Source organism: Poromitra crassiceps (assembly GCF_964638095.1).
Source record: "Poromitra crassiceps genome assembly, chromosome: 14".
NCBI lineage: Eukaryota > Metazoa > Chordata > Actinopteri > Beryciformes > Melamphaidae > Poromitra > Poromitra crassiceps.
The window spans coordinates 42,390,127-42,405,126 of NC_139633.1; the positions used below are offsets into that span (position 1 = coordinate 42,390,127).

Below are 15,000 nucleotides of genomic sequence, written 5' to 3' on the forward strand. Positions count from 1 at the left end.
CAGTAATACCTGAGCTTAATCCTTCAGCTCCGTCTCTTAAAAACAAAGAGTTTTCACCAGCAGACTTGAATGGGATTCCTTGAGGGGTCAGCAAGTCCTCCGCTCTGTCAAGTCCAGCTTTATGACCGTTTTCCAGGAACCAAGAAAGGAATGCTCGTTTCATCTCCAAAGTCTGTGGATTTTCTCAGGTTTATGACCTGTTTTCACAGCTTGGTTCAAAGGTCGTGGAACTCACACTGGAAACTTCCACTGAGAGAGAGAGAGAGAGAGAGAGAGAGAGAGAGAGAGAGAGAGAAACCTCAGAACAGTTATGTGCGGCAGCAGAGATATGGTCATATGTCATCTAGTGGACAGGCTTTCATAGTCTGGGGTCTCCCCTCAGACAAAGCTTGGATAAATACGGGTCCCCCCTTCCCACTTAGTTTCGCTCAATTCCTGGATGCCTATTGGATCATGATTATGTTATTTGATAGGGTTGGGTCCATTGTCCAACCCTAATGTATGTGTGTGTGTGTGTGTGTGTGTGTGTGTGTGTGTGTGTGTGTGTGTGTGTGTGCGTGCGTGCGTGCGTGCGTGCGTGTGTGCGTGCGTGCGTGTGTGTGCGCACTTATATATATATATATATATATATCTATATATATATGTACATACATATTATGTATGTACATATATATACTGGTATATATATATATATATATATACTGATCCTTTCGAAAAATGTGAATAACTATATGACGTGGTGAATGACGTGCAGCGCACAGGCCTCCTTGAGACATCCTCCCTGCCCATGGTACGGCATGGTAGGATTGCCTTTTTCCGCAGGAGGTTCTGGTGAGACGAAGGAGGTGCCCGGCCTGGAATCACCCCACAGGGCCTTAGACCTCCATGCACCGAAGGTCTCTCAATACTGCGGTGTAGCACTAAACTCTACTGCAGCGGATTGGGCGTGATCAACCCTTCCGCGGGCAACGTTGCAGACAGAGTAGGAAGGCTGATCCGTGAGCGGCTGCTTCTGGGACGCGGGTCGGGGTCGTAATCGGCCTCGGCTGGGTCTACTGGGCGAGGGTGTATGATGTTGTCAGACCCGAAACACCCCACGACCCCAGTCAACATCACTGATGACGCATCCCAGCGCATGCTGTAGCATGTATACTGAAACCTATATTTGAATGTATATACAGTATGTATAGCCTATGTGTTTTTGCTAATAGTCTATATTGTATGTACAGACCAATGCGGTATGACTTGTTGCCTATGCAGTTTGTACAGCCCAGTGTGCTATTTCTATGTCTGGATTCCTCTCTCTATCTTAGACTTCTGTTTTTTGACGTACCTCACACGTCACAGTATCACTTCCGTATGCCACGTCAGCTCACCTTGTGCCACGTATTGCTCTTATACAGGTGCGGCAACCAACTTTTTCTGCCCTACAGCCTGACGAAGACCAGAGGTTGAAACGCGTTGCGTCTCTTGTGCCCTTGTCCTTCTCTGAAGATGTACCTTGTATTAACTGATTAAGTTATACCTGTACATTACTTCTTTATTAAATTCTTCTATAAGCATCAAGATTCTCAAGAAGCTCCCTTTTTCTATTTACTACTCATCATTTTGGCCTACAGCTCCAGGAAAAAAATACAGTATTTCAAGAAAGTATTTAGTGTGAAGAAAATCAGCAGTTACTTCTCAGTTATGACTGACTCCAGCCTCAGTCCACTCCCTCTGAATCTCTGCCAAATTTTGTAATCGTCTTTGCTTGACAATCCGCTGAAGCCCACGGTCATCCATGGTATTTCCATGATATTCAAATTTTTTGGAAAGGATCTGTAATATACAGTATACCGTATATATATATACATGCATGGAAACAGGCTGCTGCTATAAGCTCAGCCATTGGCTCCGACCCGCTCTGACTGACTGGCTGAGACCATATATGGGTTTCCTTTCCACTCCCTCCATGACGAATCTGTCGATCTCAAATGCCTGTGCCGCAGTGAAACATCATCAACAACGCTAGCTCGTTGCTACACACTGAAAACGATTGGATCTGGAATGTGCCTGTTTGGTACTTTTGGTGTTTGGTTGTAAAGGTAAACAGAGCCGTTTCCCCCTTCTATACCAGAGTGCCAACCAGTACAGCCAGACTCTCTCCCGTTGTAGGGAGAGAGTCTGGCAAGCAAGACTAGGTATGAGGTATTGTACAGTTATTTACTGTTCAATGTGAATGAGGCTTTGAGTCAGATATTGCACATATTTCAAATTGTGTGTGTGTGCGTGTGTGTGTGTGTGTGTGTGTGTGTGTCTCACAGTAAACATATCGCAATTTTTGTGTGTGTGTGGTGTGCGTACGGGGGAGGGGGGTTATCTACACAGGGGTAGGTGCTATACGTTACTGCACATTGAGTGTTCAAGTTCACAAGGTGTTCAAAGTGATCAGAGTGAAGTAATTCCAGTGTTTGCAAAATTGTTCAAGTGTAAGATTTTAAGTGTTGATCAGAGTGATGGCCTGTGGGAGTGTGGTAGTTTTGGCGTACAGTCAGTGCTCTGTAGCGCCTACCAGAGGGGAGGAGTTGGAACAGCTCATGTCCCGGGTGAGATGGACTGTGATGATCTTGGGAAGAGTCTGACGTGAGGTTTGCTGCTGCTAGTCTCCTAAGAAAGCGTGGCAGTGGCGAAACCCATGTGACACAGATTGAGGTTGAGTCGTCTCTATAGTGCAATGTCTCTGCCTTAACCAAGTTGTTTTAGGTGCCTAAAACAACGACCGTAACAGGAATTGTGAACGTTTTTTTTTAGCTCATGTTCGTTTGAACGTTTAAAATTCCCAAATACGATTTTTAGGATGTGCTCATTTGATGAAAAAAATGACATGTACATTTTGTCAATATAAAATTTAAGGGCGTGTTCATTTGACGAAAATAATTGCGAAATCGTGCCCAGGTCCACATGTAAATTTTGTCAATTTAAAAGATAACTATGCATGTCAAGAAAGTCGCAGTTTGTCCTGAAACTGAAACGTAATGTTTAGTTTTGTATGAAACCACTCAATTGACTGCATCTCTCATGTCGCACAATAGACCCTTTTCACAGGGGCCGTTTTGTGTCGAAAAGGCAAGCAAAACAGTAATGAGAGTTTCCAACTTCCATCAGTGGCCATTCAAGGAACTACAGCTTTCAGGATTACTTCCGCGTCTTCATAGGGAAACCCAAGAGCTTACCCACTGGAGCAAAGTGACAACACAGTCCTCAAAGCCAAGGGGGCTAAGCTGCCTATACAGTGCAGCGTGCATACACATTATGGACTCTGTGCGCCCCCTAGTGGTTGAATGCCTTTATTGACAGCTCAGTGCCGTACCGAAGAGGTAATGAGGAGGCAATGAGGAGGTGTGGAAGAGGTGCTGAAAATACTCAGCAAAGGCGGGAATTACTGCAACTGTATAATTACATTTGCGTGACTATATGTGTCTGTGCCTCTGTAGCTCAGTGTAAAGTGGTGCTGACGTGTAACCAGGCTGTGTGTCTGTGCCTCTGTAGCTCAGTGTAAAGTGGTGCTGACGTGTAACCAGGCTGTGTGTCTGTGCCTCTGTAGCTCAGTGTAAAGTGGTGCTGACGTGTAACCAGGCTGTGTGTCTGTGCCTCTGTAGCTCAGTGTAAAGTGGTGCTGACGTGTAACCAGGCTGTGTGTCTGTGCCTCTGTAGCTCAGTGTAAAGTGGTGCTGACGTGTAACCAGGCTGTGCGGGGCGGGCGGCTTATGGAGCTCAAACCCACGGTGGACGCGGCGGTGAAGAGCTGTCCCTCCGTCCAGCATGTGTTCGTGTCCCAGCGCACCAGCAACCCCACCGCTATGGGCAGACTGGACGTCCCACTGGAGGAGGTGAGGAGGTCTTCTCTCAGTTATCAATATATTGGTTTGTAATTATTGATTAGAGATGTGTGGTCAGTGAATATGGCCGTGAAATGACATGACGCTCGAACAGAAAAGTACCATGGTGTTATTAAGTAATAGCAGCCTGTACCGTGGCTCCAGGGTTACATCCCTGGCTTGCTGGGGAAGCTAAGCAGGTCTGACCTAGGATACTCCTTGGATGGGAGACCATCTGGTGCTGGAAGTGGTGTTGGAGGACCAGTAGGAGGTGCTCTTCCCTCTGGTCTCATGAATAATCTCCCCAATGCCCCAGGGCAGAGACAGGAACTCTGTCCTGTGAGTGAGCACCCTCCTACAGATCAGTGTTAATTTAGTCGACAAAAACTTGACTAAATAAAAACAGGATGAGGTTGATGAGAAAATATGAGAAAAATAACAAGGACATTTGACACTGAGGACAAAATTTTGACGCAGGACTAAGACTAAGACTAAATTAAAGTCCCTGGAACCCAAACATAATTATGCTTTGAGTTTGTCACTCGAGGAAAATTTGTTATTAACCACCCAGTTAAATTTAAACTAAATTGAATGTCGCCAAGTATATAAAATTAGGAGCTTTTAGAGCCCAAGAGAGCGAGTGACAGTCACTGGGCTGGGCTTGCAAATGCCGAATGACACAGCGCATGAGCGAGTAACATCTCAGTCTTGTCTATGATTGGATATCCCTTTACAGTATGATGGTCTATAGTAGTCAGTTTTGAGCCCTAAACACCGCCCACTTCAACTCCAGCATCAGCTCTGGGGGGGTGTAACCCCGGTGCCCTGGGGGGGTGTAACCCCGGTGCCCTGGGGGGTGTAACCCCGGTGCTCTGGGGGGGTGTAATCCCGGTGCTCTGGGGGGTGTAACCCCGGTGCTCTGGGGGGTGTAACTGGTGCCCTGGTGGGGTGTAACTGGTGCCCTGGGGGGGTGTAACCCCGGTGCTCTGGGGGGGTGTAACCCCGGTGCCCTGGGGGGGTGTAACTGGTGCCCTGGGCGGGGTGTAACCCCGGTGCTCTGGGGGGTTGTAACCCCGGTGCCCTGGGGGGGTGTAACCCCGGTGCTCTGGGGGGGTGTAATCCCGGTGCTCTGGGGGGTGTAACCCCGGTGCCCTGGGGGGTGTAACTGGTGCCCTGGGGGGGTGTAACCCCGGTGCTCTGGGGGGGTGTAACCCCGGTGCCCTGGGGGGGTGTAACTGGTGCCCTGGGCGGGGTGTAACCCCGGTGCCCTGGGGGGGTGTAACTGGTGCCCTGGGAGGGTGTAACCCCGGTGCCCTGGTGGGGTGTAAACACGGTGCCCTGGGGGGGTGTAACCCCGGTGCCCTGGTGGGGTGTAAACACGGTGCCCTGTGGGGTGTGACCTCAGCGCTCTGGCTAAATTCCCACACAGGCCTTCCTTCCACCTAATCCTCCCTCATTATTTAATTGGCTCTCCACCGTGATGCTGATGTGATGCTGTTGTTGTTGTTGTTGTTGTTGTTGTTGTTGTTATTGGTAGTACTTGTTAGTAACAGTGTCTCTGTCTCCTCAGGCGATGTCCCGGCAGTCTCCAGTCTGTCCTCCTGAGCCTCTGGACAGTGAGGACCTGCTCTTCCTGCTCTACACCTCCGGCAGCACGGGAAAGCCCAAAGGCCTGGTCCACACACAGGCTGGGTATCTACTGTATGCTGCACTAACACACCAGGTACACACACACACACACACACACACACACACACACACACACACACACACACACACACACACACACACACACACACACACACACACACACACGCCACATGCACACATACACACACACACACACACACACACACACGCCACATGCACACATACACACGATGGGACTGTGGAGGAGGATCAGCATAACAGGCATGTGTCCTGGGTCATTAGGGTCACAGTGTTAGACAGCATAGCAGGCATGTGTCCTGGGTCATTAGAGTCACAGTGTTAGACAGCATAGCAGGCATGTGTCCTGGGTCATTAGAGTCACAGTGTTAGACAGCATAGCAGGTCTGTGGAGTCGCTCATCCTGTTCGCGACTCTTCTCGTCCCTGGCACCTCAATGGTGGAACGAGCTTCGACCTTCGGTCAGGACGGCCGAATCACTGCCGATCTTTCGGAAAAGACTAAAGACTCACCTTTTCAGGCTCCATCTGGGCCCTTCTTGAACTAACTTCTTTCTCTCTTAAAAAAACAAACAAAAAAAAAAAAATACTAACCTAAACTAAACTTGTACCACTGTTCCTTCAAAAGTTGTAGTTGTCATAGACTGTGTTGCATAGTTGATTGCGCTATTGCTGACAAAAATGTGATCGCTTTGGATAAAAGCGTCTGCCAAATGACGTAATGTAATGTAACGTAATGTAATGTCTGTGTCCCGGGTCATTAGAGTCACAGTGTTAAACAGCATAGCAGGCCTGTGTCCTGGGTCATTAGGGTCACAGTGTTAGACAGCATAGCAGGCCTGTGTCCTGGGTCATTAGAGTCACAGTGTTAGACAGCATAACAGGTCTGTGTCCTGGGTCATTAGGGTCACAGTGTTAGACAGCATAGCAGGCCTGTGTCCTGGGTCATTAGAGTCACAGTGTTAGACAGCATAGCAGGCCTGTGTCCCGGGTCATTAGGGTCACAGTGTTAGACAGCATAGCAGGCCTGTGTCCCGGGTCATTAGAGTCACAGTGTTAGACAGCATAGCAGGTCTGTGTCCCGGGTCATTAGGGTCACAGTGTTAGACAGCATAGCAGGCCTGTGTCCCGGGTCATTAGAGTCACAGTGTTAAACAGCATAGCAGGTCTGTGTCCCGGGTCATTAGGGTCACAGTGTTAGACAGCATAGCAGGCCTGTGTCCTGGGTCATTAGAGTCACGCCTGTGTTTTAATGAGGAATAGAACAGCAGCCGTGCTACATCACAGTGTGAACAGTAACAGCCTGTTCCTGTTCCTATGTGGAGCAGCCTGGTACGCCACCCTGTGGAGCAGCCTGGTACGCCACCCTGTGGAGCAGCCTGGTACGCCACCCAGTGGCCACTTCTGCTACCAAAACTGTCAATTCAGCCCAATCGCCAGAATAAAACATAGGCATTGATGTGTCTGCAAACCAGAGATATGTAGGGTTAGGGTTAGATAGAGATATGTAGGGTTAGGGTTAGATAGAGATATGTAGGTAGGGATGTCCGATATTATCCGCCTACCGATATTATCGGCCGATATTAGCATAAAAAAATCGATATCGGAAAATATCGGTATCGGTTTTCATGCCGATATTTTTTTTATTTATTTTTTAAATACAGGGGGAGTCTCACTGAGAGCAATGCTCTCTTTTTCAGGAGTGCCCTGTTCACATTCACACACACATTCATACCTGGAAGCTGACCAGTACAACCACAGTCTGATCTGTTGGCCACTGAGCAGCTCCACTGGAGCGGTTGGGGTTAAGGGCCTTGCTCAAGGGCACCTCAGTGGTGGTAATGAGGGAGGGGCAAGCGCTGCCTTTTCACTTTCCCCACCCAGATGTATCCTGCCGGTCCCGGGGATTGAACCGACGACCTTCTGGTCACAAGCTCGCTTCTCTAACACTTACAACTTTAACACAACATGCATATTATATAAACTCTTCAGCTACATTAAGCTACATTATGTAACTTGTTACGTGAAATTTTGGTGGAAAAAAAGCCCGCTTATATCGGTATCGGTTGATATCGGTTGATATCGGTATCGGAAATTAAGAGTTGGACATTATCGGATATCGGATATCGGTAAAAAAGCCAATATCGAACATCCCTATATGTAGGGTTAGGGTTAGATAGAGATATGTAGGGTTAGGGTTAGATAGAGATATGTAGGGTTAGGGTTAGATAGAGATATGTAGGGTTAGGGTTAGATAGAGATATGTAGGGTTCGGGTTAGATAGAGATATGTACAATATCAAGGTCCATTTGAAATAAAGGTTTCTAAAACGTGCCATTTTACATCTGTGCAAACCTGCAATCTCAATGTAAATTTGAAACAAAATGGCGGTTAATTTGAAACCCTCACTGCCTTTCTATGGAAAAAAGCCAGGTTAAACCAGGTTAAACCAGCTTAAAACCATACGGATCCGTGAACTCACTCAACTCTTTCCGAGTCGGGGTTGAGTCGTGCTAGTTTTGGTCGCTGCTTTGTTGAGGTTCCAGCGCTGTGGACCCGGCACCATACCGTGACGTGAAAACACTGCAGACGACTGATTGGTCAGGCAGAATCGTGTTTACTGTATCTACTGTCAATGCTGGATACCAGTTTAGTGGGGCTTACCTTCTCTTCTGTTATTTCCATCAGTCTTTTGTGTTGCTGCCTTCGGCTCTGGTGAAATAAAATCGATCTCCTTGCTCAGCTTTTACATGACGGTGGTTTTCAATTGTTTTGAGAGAGAAAAAGTCAGCTCCTCGGGAAGCCCTTGTAGTTGTGTGCTACGTCGGCTCCGCTAGGCCGGAGGGTTTGGGTTTGGGTTTGGCTTTAGCGAAGCCGCGGTCTTGCCTGGTGAGTGACCGCCGGGGTAGTGGCTTCCCTTCTCCCCGTAGCGTAACCCCCGTCCCCCGCGCAGCGCATGCATGTAAATAACAACAAATTGATATCCATTCTCCTGGCAGATTGTGACATTTGCCTATGTAGGTCATATAGAGGCACCATTATTTCATAATCAGTTTAAAAGTTCTCTGTATGGATTTAATTTGAACGTTATACGTTATAGCTTACTTGGGATATGGGCGGAGGGCAGATATGTGGTCGCTATGACGACCAGGTGTGGCGACCGGGACCTTCACTGGCTTCCCATCTCGGCACGCATCAAATTCAAGACACTGGTACTGGCCTACAGGGCAGTACACCAGACAGCTCCTCTGTAGCTGCAATCTATGGTCAGGTTCCAAACCTCTCACCGCTCCCTTCGCTCCTCCACTAGTGCAGGACGCCTCGCCCCTCCTACGCTACGGAGGCTAAAAAGTCGCTCATCCCGATCGCGACTCTTCTCGTCCCTGGCACCTCAATGGTGGAATGAGCTTCCACCTTCAGTCAGGACTGCTGAATCACTGCCGATCTTTCGGAAAAGACTAAAGACACACCTTTTCATGCTCCATCTGGGCCCTTCTTGAACTAACTTCTTTCTCTCTAAAAAAAACAACTTAACTTTACCACTATTCCTTCAGATGTTGTAGTTGTCATTGACTGTGTTGCATAGTTGATTGCTCTATTGCTGACAAAAATGTGTTATTGTAAGTCGCTTTGGATAAAAGCGTCTGCCAAATGACGTAATGTAATGTAATGTAATGTGTGGTCGGAGGCGAGTAAACTTGCGGTGGAAGCAAAGTCTATATCAGGTCGAGACGAGTAAGACCAAGTAAGAGTAGAGCCGTACTGTGCTGTTATATGTGGTGGAAACGAGCCAAAAGCTGAAGGATTGTTTTCACCAGACGCTGGTAAATGTACACAAGTCACTTCTCCTGTCAGCTAGATTAGTAATCTGGTTTTTGAGCCCTCACACCATGTAAATTTCAGCCGTCAGACATGAGTCCCAGACAAGATACAAGATACAAGATAGTTTATTAATGTCACGCAACAATGTTGGTGGTCATTGTTTGGTACAGTTTCCAGTGAACACTACCTACATTCAAGCTATCTTCTTTCTTTTGGGACCTTCAGTGTGTGCATAGTCATATAACAAAATCTTGGCTCTTGGAAGATTAGTGAAAATGATCCAAAACCCTGGCGGTGACTGGTGAGTTTTCCTTGGAAACTTTGACGGGGATGGAGTTAAATGTGAGTTCACATGACCGGATGGTTTACCAGGCTAGCCTCTCCAACGTTAAACAGAGAGAGAGAGAGAGAGAGAGCGAGAGAGAGAGAGAGAGAGAGAGAGAGACATGCACACACCAAAATAGTAGGACCCACTTCTGCTCCCTCTGGCCGCCATGACTGCTCACCAGCTGGAGACACATTTTGACATTTGTTAACTTGTTATTAACTGTGTGTGTGTGTGTGTGTGTGTGTGTGTGTGTGTGTGTGTGTGTGTTTACTCTTGCTTTTAACTGCTACTAAACTACTGCCTCTCTCGGCCTGTAATTTAAAAAAAAAAATTCCTGTACATTTCCAACAAATGGACTGTACATGTAATAATAATACTGAAGAGTGCCTTGTAACTTATTTAAAACAGAAATAATGTTTCATGTTTGTTAATTTGAGTATATATTTTAACTAAAACTGTCGGCTGTGTTTTTTTATGTGTTTTTTATATGTGCATTGCTTTGCTGCTTGTTTTTTCGATTATTTTTTTGTAAAGCACCTTGAATTGCCTTTGTGTATGAAAGGTGCTATATAAATAAAATTTGACTTGACTTGACTTGACTTGTGTGTGTGTGTGTGTGTGTGTGTGTGTGTTTGTTCTGAAACAACAGAACAAAAGCTGCATTATGTCAAATACACAAGGCATGTTGGCTCAATATGCCAGAGAGAGAGGGAGAGACACAGAGAGAGAGAGAGAGAGAAGAGAGAGAGACTATACTGAGAAGTGGTGTTGCCTGGCAGCTGAGGTCGAGATGGGCAGCCATGTTGTTTTGGTGAAAAACAAGCCTGGTTTCTGTGGGGTCCCACAGAGCATCATGGTGATGAGAAATGTTCCTGATTAATGAGCAGTTTACTAATGAATGAGTTTGTGTCAATTAGTTGATTTATTGTGGCTGCCTTCAGTTCTCCTAGTCTTAAAGGGACAGTTCAGCCAAAATCCCAAATACATATTTTTCCGCTTACATAGTACTATTTATCAATAGATTGTTTTAGTGTGAGTTGCTGAGTCTGGGAGATATCGGCAGTAGTGATGTCTGCCTTCTCTCCAATACAATGGAACTGGATGGCACTGGGCTTGTGGTGCTCAAAGTACCCCAAAAAAAAAACTCAACAATAATGTCTCTTTCTAGAAATCATGACCCGGTTACTCGATAATCCACAGACCTTGTTCTGAGCAGTTTTATGTAGGAACTATTTGCTTTTGACCGAACTACACCCGTTAGCTAGCAGCAGCAGGAGCAGCACCTAGTTAACGGCATCAGCTAGTGGGTGTAGTTCAGCTCAGTTCCAGTTCCATTGTATTGGAGAGAAGGCAGACATCTCTGGCCGATATCTCCAAAACTCGCCAACTCACACCAAAATGATGCATTTCATTTTTACTTCGGGGTGAACTGTCCCTTTACTGTGGGGAAACACTAGAAATGAACACTAGTGGTGTGAGATAGAGGACGATTGTGGTGTGTTGCTGTCATTGCAGTTTGTGTTTGATTACCGGGACGGCGATGTGTTCGGCTGTGTTGCGGACATCGGCTGGATAACAGGGCACAGCTACGTCGTCTACGGGCCGCTGTGTAATGGAGCCACCAGCGTTCTGTTTGAGAGCACACCGGTTTACCCCGACCCAGGTAAGACCCGTACTAAAGTCCCTGTTTACCCTGACCCAGGTAAGACCCGTACTAAAGTCCCTGTTTACCCTGACCCAGGTAAGACCCGTACTAAAGTCCCTGTTTACCCTGACCCAGGTAAGACCCGTACTAAAGTCCCTAAGTCCCTGTTTACCCTGACCCAGGTAAGACCCGTACTAAAGTCCCTGTTTACCCTGACCCAGGTAAGACCCGAACTAAAGTCCCCGTTTACCCTGACCCAGGTAAGACCCGTACTAAACTCCCTGTTTACCCTGACCCAGGTAAGACCCAAACTAAACTCCCTGTTTACCCTGACCCAGGTAAGACCAGTAAGTCCCTGTTTACCCCGACCCAGGTAAGACCCGTACTAAAGTCCCTGTTTACCCTGACCCAGGTAAGACCCCAACTAAAGTCCCCGTTTACCTTGACCCAGGTAAGACCCGTACTAAAGTCCCTGTTTACCCTGACCCAGGTAAGACCCAAACTAAACTCCCTGTTTACCCTGACCCAGGTAAGACCCGTACTAAAGTCCCTGTTTACCCCGACCCAGGTAAGACCCGTACTAAAGTCCCCGTTTACCCCGACCCAGGCAAGACCCGTACTAAAGTCCCTGTTTACCCTGACCCAGGTAAGACCCGTACTAAAGTCCTTGTTTACCCTGACCCAGGTAAGACCCGAACTAAAGTCCCCGTTTACCCTGACCCAGGTAACACCCAAACTAAACTCCCTGTTTACCCTGACCCAGGTAAGACCCGAACTAAAGTCCCTGTTTACCCTGACCCAGGTGAGACCCGAAATAAACTCCCTGTTTACCCTGACCCAGGTAAGACCCGAACTAAACTCCCTGTTTACCCTGACCCAGGTAAGACCCAAACTAAATTCCCTGTTTACCCTGACCCAGGTAAGACCCGAACTAAACTCCCTGTTTACCCCGACCCAGGTAAGACCCCAACTAAAGTCCCTGTTTACCCTGACCCAGGTAAGACCCCAACTAAAGTCCCTGTTTACCCTGACCCAGGTAAGACCCAAACTAAAGTCCCTGTTTACCCTGACCCAGGGTAAGACCCGAACTAAACTCCCTGTTTACCCTGACCCAGGTAAGACCCCAACTAAAGTCCCTGTTTACCCTGACCCAGGTAAGACCCCAACTAAAGTCCCTGTTTACCCTGACCCAGGTAAGACCCGTACTAAACTCCCTGTTTACCCCGACCCAGGTAAGACCCCAACTAAACCCCCTGTTTACCCTGACCCAGGTAAGACCCGAACTAAACTCCCTGTTTACCCCGACCCAGGTAAGACCCCAACTAAAGTCCCTGTTTACCCTGACCCAGGTAAGACCCCAACTAAAGTCCCTGTTTACCCTGACCCAGGTAAGACCCAAACTAAAGTCCCTGTTTACCCTGACCCAGGTAAGACCTGAACTAAACCCCCTGTTTACCCTGACCCAGGTAAGACCCGAACTAAACTCCCTGTTTACCCTGACCCAGGTAAGACCCCAACTAAACTCCCTGTTTACCCTGACCCAGGTAAGACCCCAACTAAAGTCCCTGTTTACCCTGACCCAGGGTAAGACCCCAACTAAACTCCCTGTTTACCCTGACCCAGGTAAAACCCAAACTAAACTCTGTTTACCTCAACCCAGGTAAGACCTGAGGCCCATACCATGAATGTAGGATAAGCAGATCCAGGATCTTTCCCTTGATCTGGTTTGGCTTAACCAGATTATTGCCATCTAGCTAGATTCTAGCCAAGTCATACCACGAATCTAGTTCTCAACTTGTTAAGTGGATCCAGGTTTTTCTAATCAAGTTGAGAGCGCGTGCACCTGAAAATGCTCGTGAACAGGAGCTCATCCCCACGAAATAGGCGTGGTTTGTAACAACTAGCCAATCACAATGCAATATGGACACCTCTGATTTTACAGCATCAGAGACGCTTATTTCCTCATTCATTGAAAGCCACATCAAAGTGGCAAATTAACAGACCTTTACTGCATATCACAATCAAAGTCTGCTTGGGTATGAGTCTGTTACTGAAGGACTGTCTAAAGTTACCGCTTTTATTCACATCAGTCATTTGTTTTCTGCTGCTGTTTCTGTCTAGTGCCTATACAGCAGATTAATATAGGTCTACTCAATAAAACCTGCATGTGTTTTTTGCGAGTAGGAGTGTAAACTCAATCTAAATTTCCAAAATCCGTAGGCCTATTTAGATCATAGATTTAAGAAATATTTTAGATTTTAGATAATATTTTAGAAATATAGGCTCTGTCTGAATCAACACGGTGCAGGCGTAGTTTTAATTGAATAAAAAAAATTGCCTATAAAAATAGCAGCTCCGTTGCACACAGCGCACCTTAGTGCGCTTTGGAGACGTTTATGGTTCCTTTTTACGCAGGTGATTTAGTGATATTCCTCCACGCAGCGTTCAGCTGCAATTGGCAGGGTCAAACGTGCTTGGGAGCAAATAAAAATGAATACTTCACGCTGGAGGAACAAACCATAATCTTAAGGAAATATGAAGAATTCAAAGATGTAATAAAAACCAAAGGCAACACTGCTGCACATAATAATCACAGAAAGGAGGGCTGGCAAAAAATGCTGATTGTCTCAATGCGTAAATTATTCAGCTTGCTTGATTTTGCCACCGATGTCCAGCATCTCCGTTGCGCACACGGTGCACTTTGGAGACGTATATGATTAAATGGGTCTTGGCGGTCGACTCTTCTCTCCTTTTCCAGGAAGCTCATTGGTTCGTGAGCGGTGCCTTTTAAGATTTAATCTTATCCTTGCAACTTAACCTGCTATCGACCAGAGCCCTGTACCACGAAGCTCGATTAGTGGTTTAGCGAGGTAACTTCAGGTTTAACCCTGGTTTGGCCATGCTACGAAGCTAGTTAACTTCTTACCGACATATATTTCCATAGCAACTTATGCTTCACACTTAACCTGGTCCGCAGCAGGTTAAGTTGCAAGGATAAGATTAGACCTTAAAAGGCACCGCCTACGAACCAATCGAATCAGCAGTTTGGAAAAATGGCCAACCCCTTTCTGGACGAGTTTCCCATCGAGGAAGGAGAACGAATTGTAAGGGGGGCTTTGAGGAGAGAAAGAGTGTTTCGCGACTGGCAGGATCCATTTGATCATTCAGAAAAAGAAAAAAGGAAAAAAAAAAGGCTCCTGTTGAATTAATCAAGGGCTACTGTAAAGCCTTGCACTTGTTGCAGGCTACATTTAAATTAAGCCCTACTTACCACTTTGGAATATGTTTTTATATATTAATTTTTGTGCTCTCAAGTAGCCTAGATACGTTCACCTGGGATCGCCTGCACACAGGCGATCCCATATTAACTCATTCATGGCCAGTTTAGGACTGCCAATATTTAGCACAGGCCAAAGATTTTCATAATTGTTGGTCATCTTTCAAGACCCACAGTAAATTATCTATTAGCACCAAAGTGATTTGCAATACCTCAAAATGAAGATGTACGTCTCTGGGTTCACCAGGAAAAAAAAGTGAGCTTTTAGCATGTTTTGTACTCTACTTATAGCCATTTATATACACCCTGTTTTCACCCAAAAGGTCTCTCTGAGAAGAAAAACAGGAGAAAAGGCGATTTTTGTAAAGCACACAATCTCAGGCAGAACTCGCTCTCAATTC

The 15,000-nt window shown here is 46.6% G+C and overlaps 1 protein-coding gene across 1 annotated transcript in view; it reads left to right on the forward strand.

Moving 5' to 3' along the window:
• Positions 1-15,000, forward strand: part of LOC310789532 (acetyl-coenzyme A synthetase 2-like, mitochondrial) — an 81,380-nt gene that overhangs the window by 31,903 nt on the left and 34,477 nt on the right. Inside the window, exons 5-7 of the mRNA XM_083651168.1 lie at positions 3,697-3,872; positions 5,431-5,583; positions 11,193-11,340. Of these exons, the coding sequence (XP_083507294.1) occupies positions 3,697-3,872; positions 5,431-5,583; positions 11,193-11,340 (477 nt within the window). The remainder of the gene's footprint in view (positions 1-3,696; positions 3,873-5,430; positions 5,584-11,192; positions 11,341-15,000) is intronic.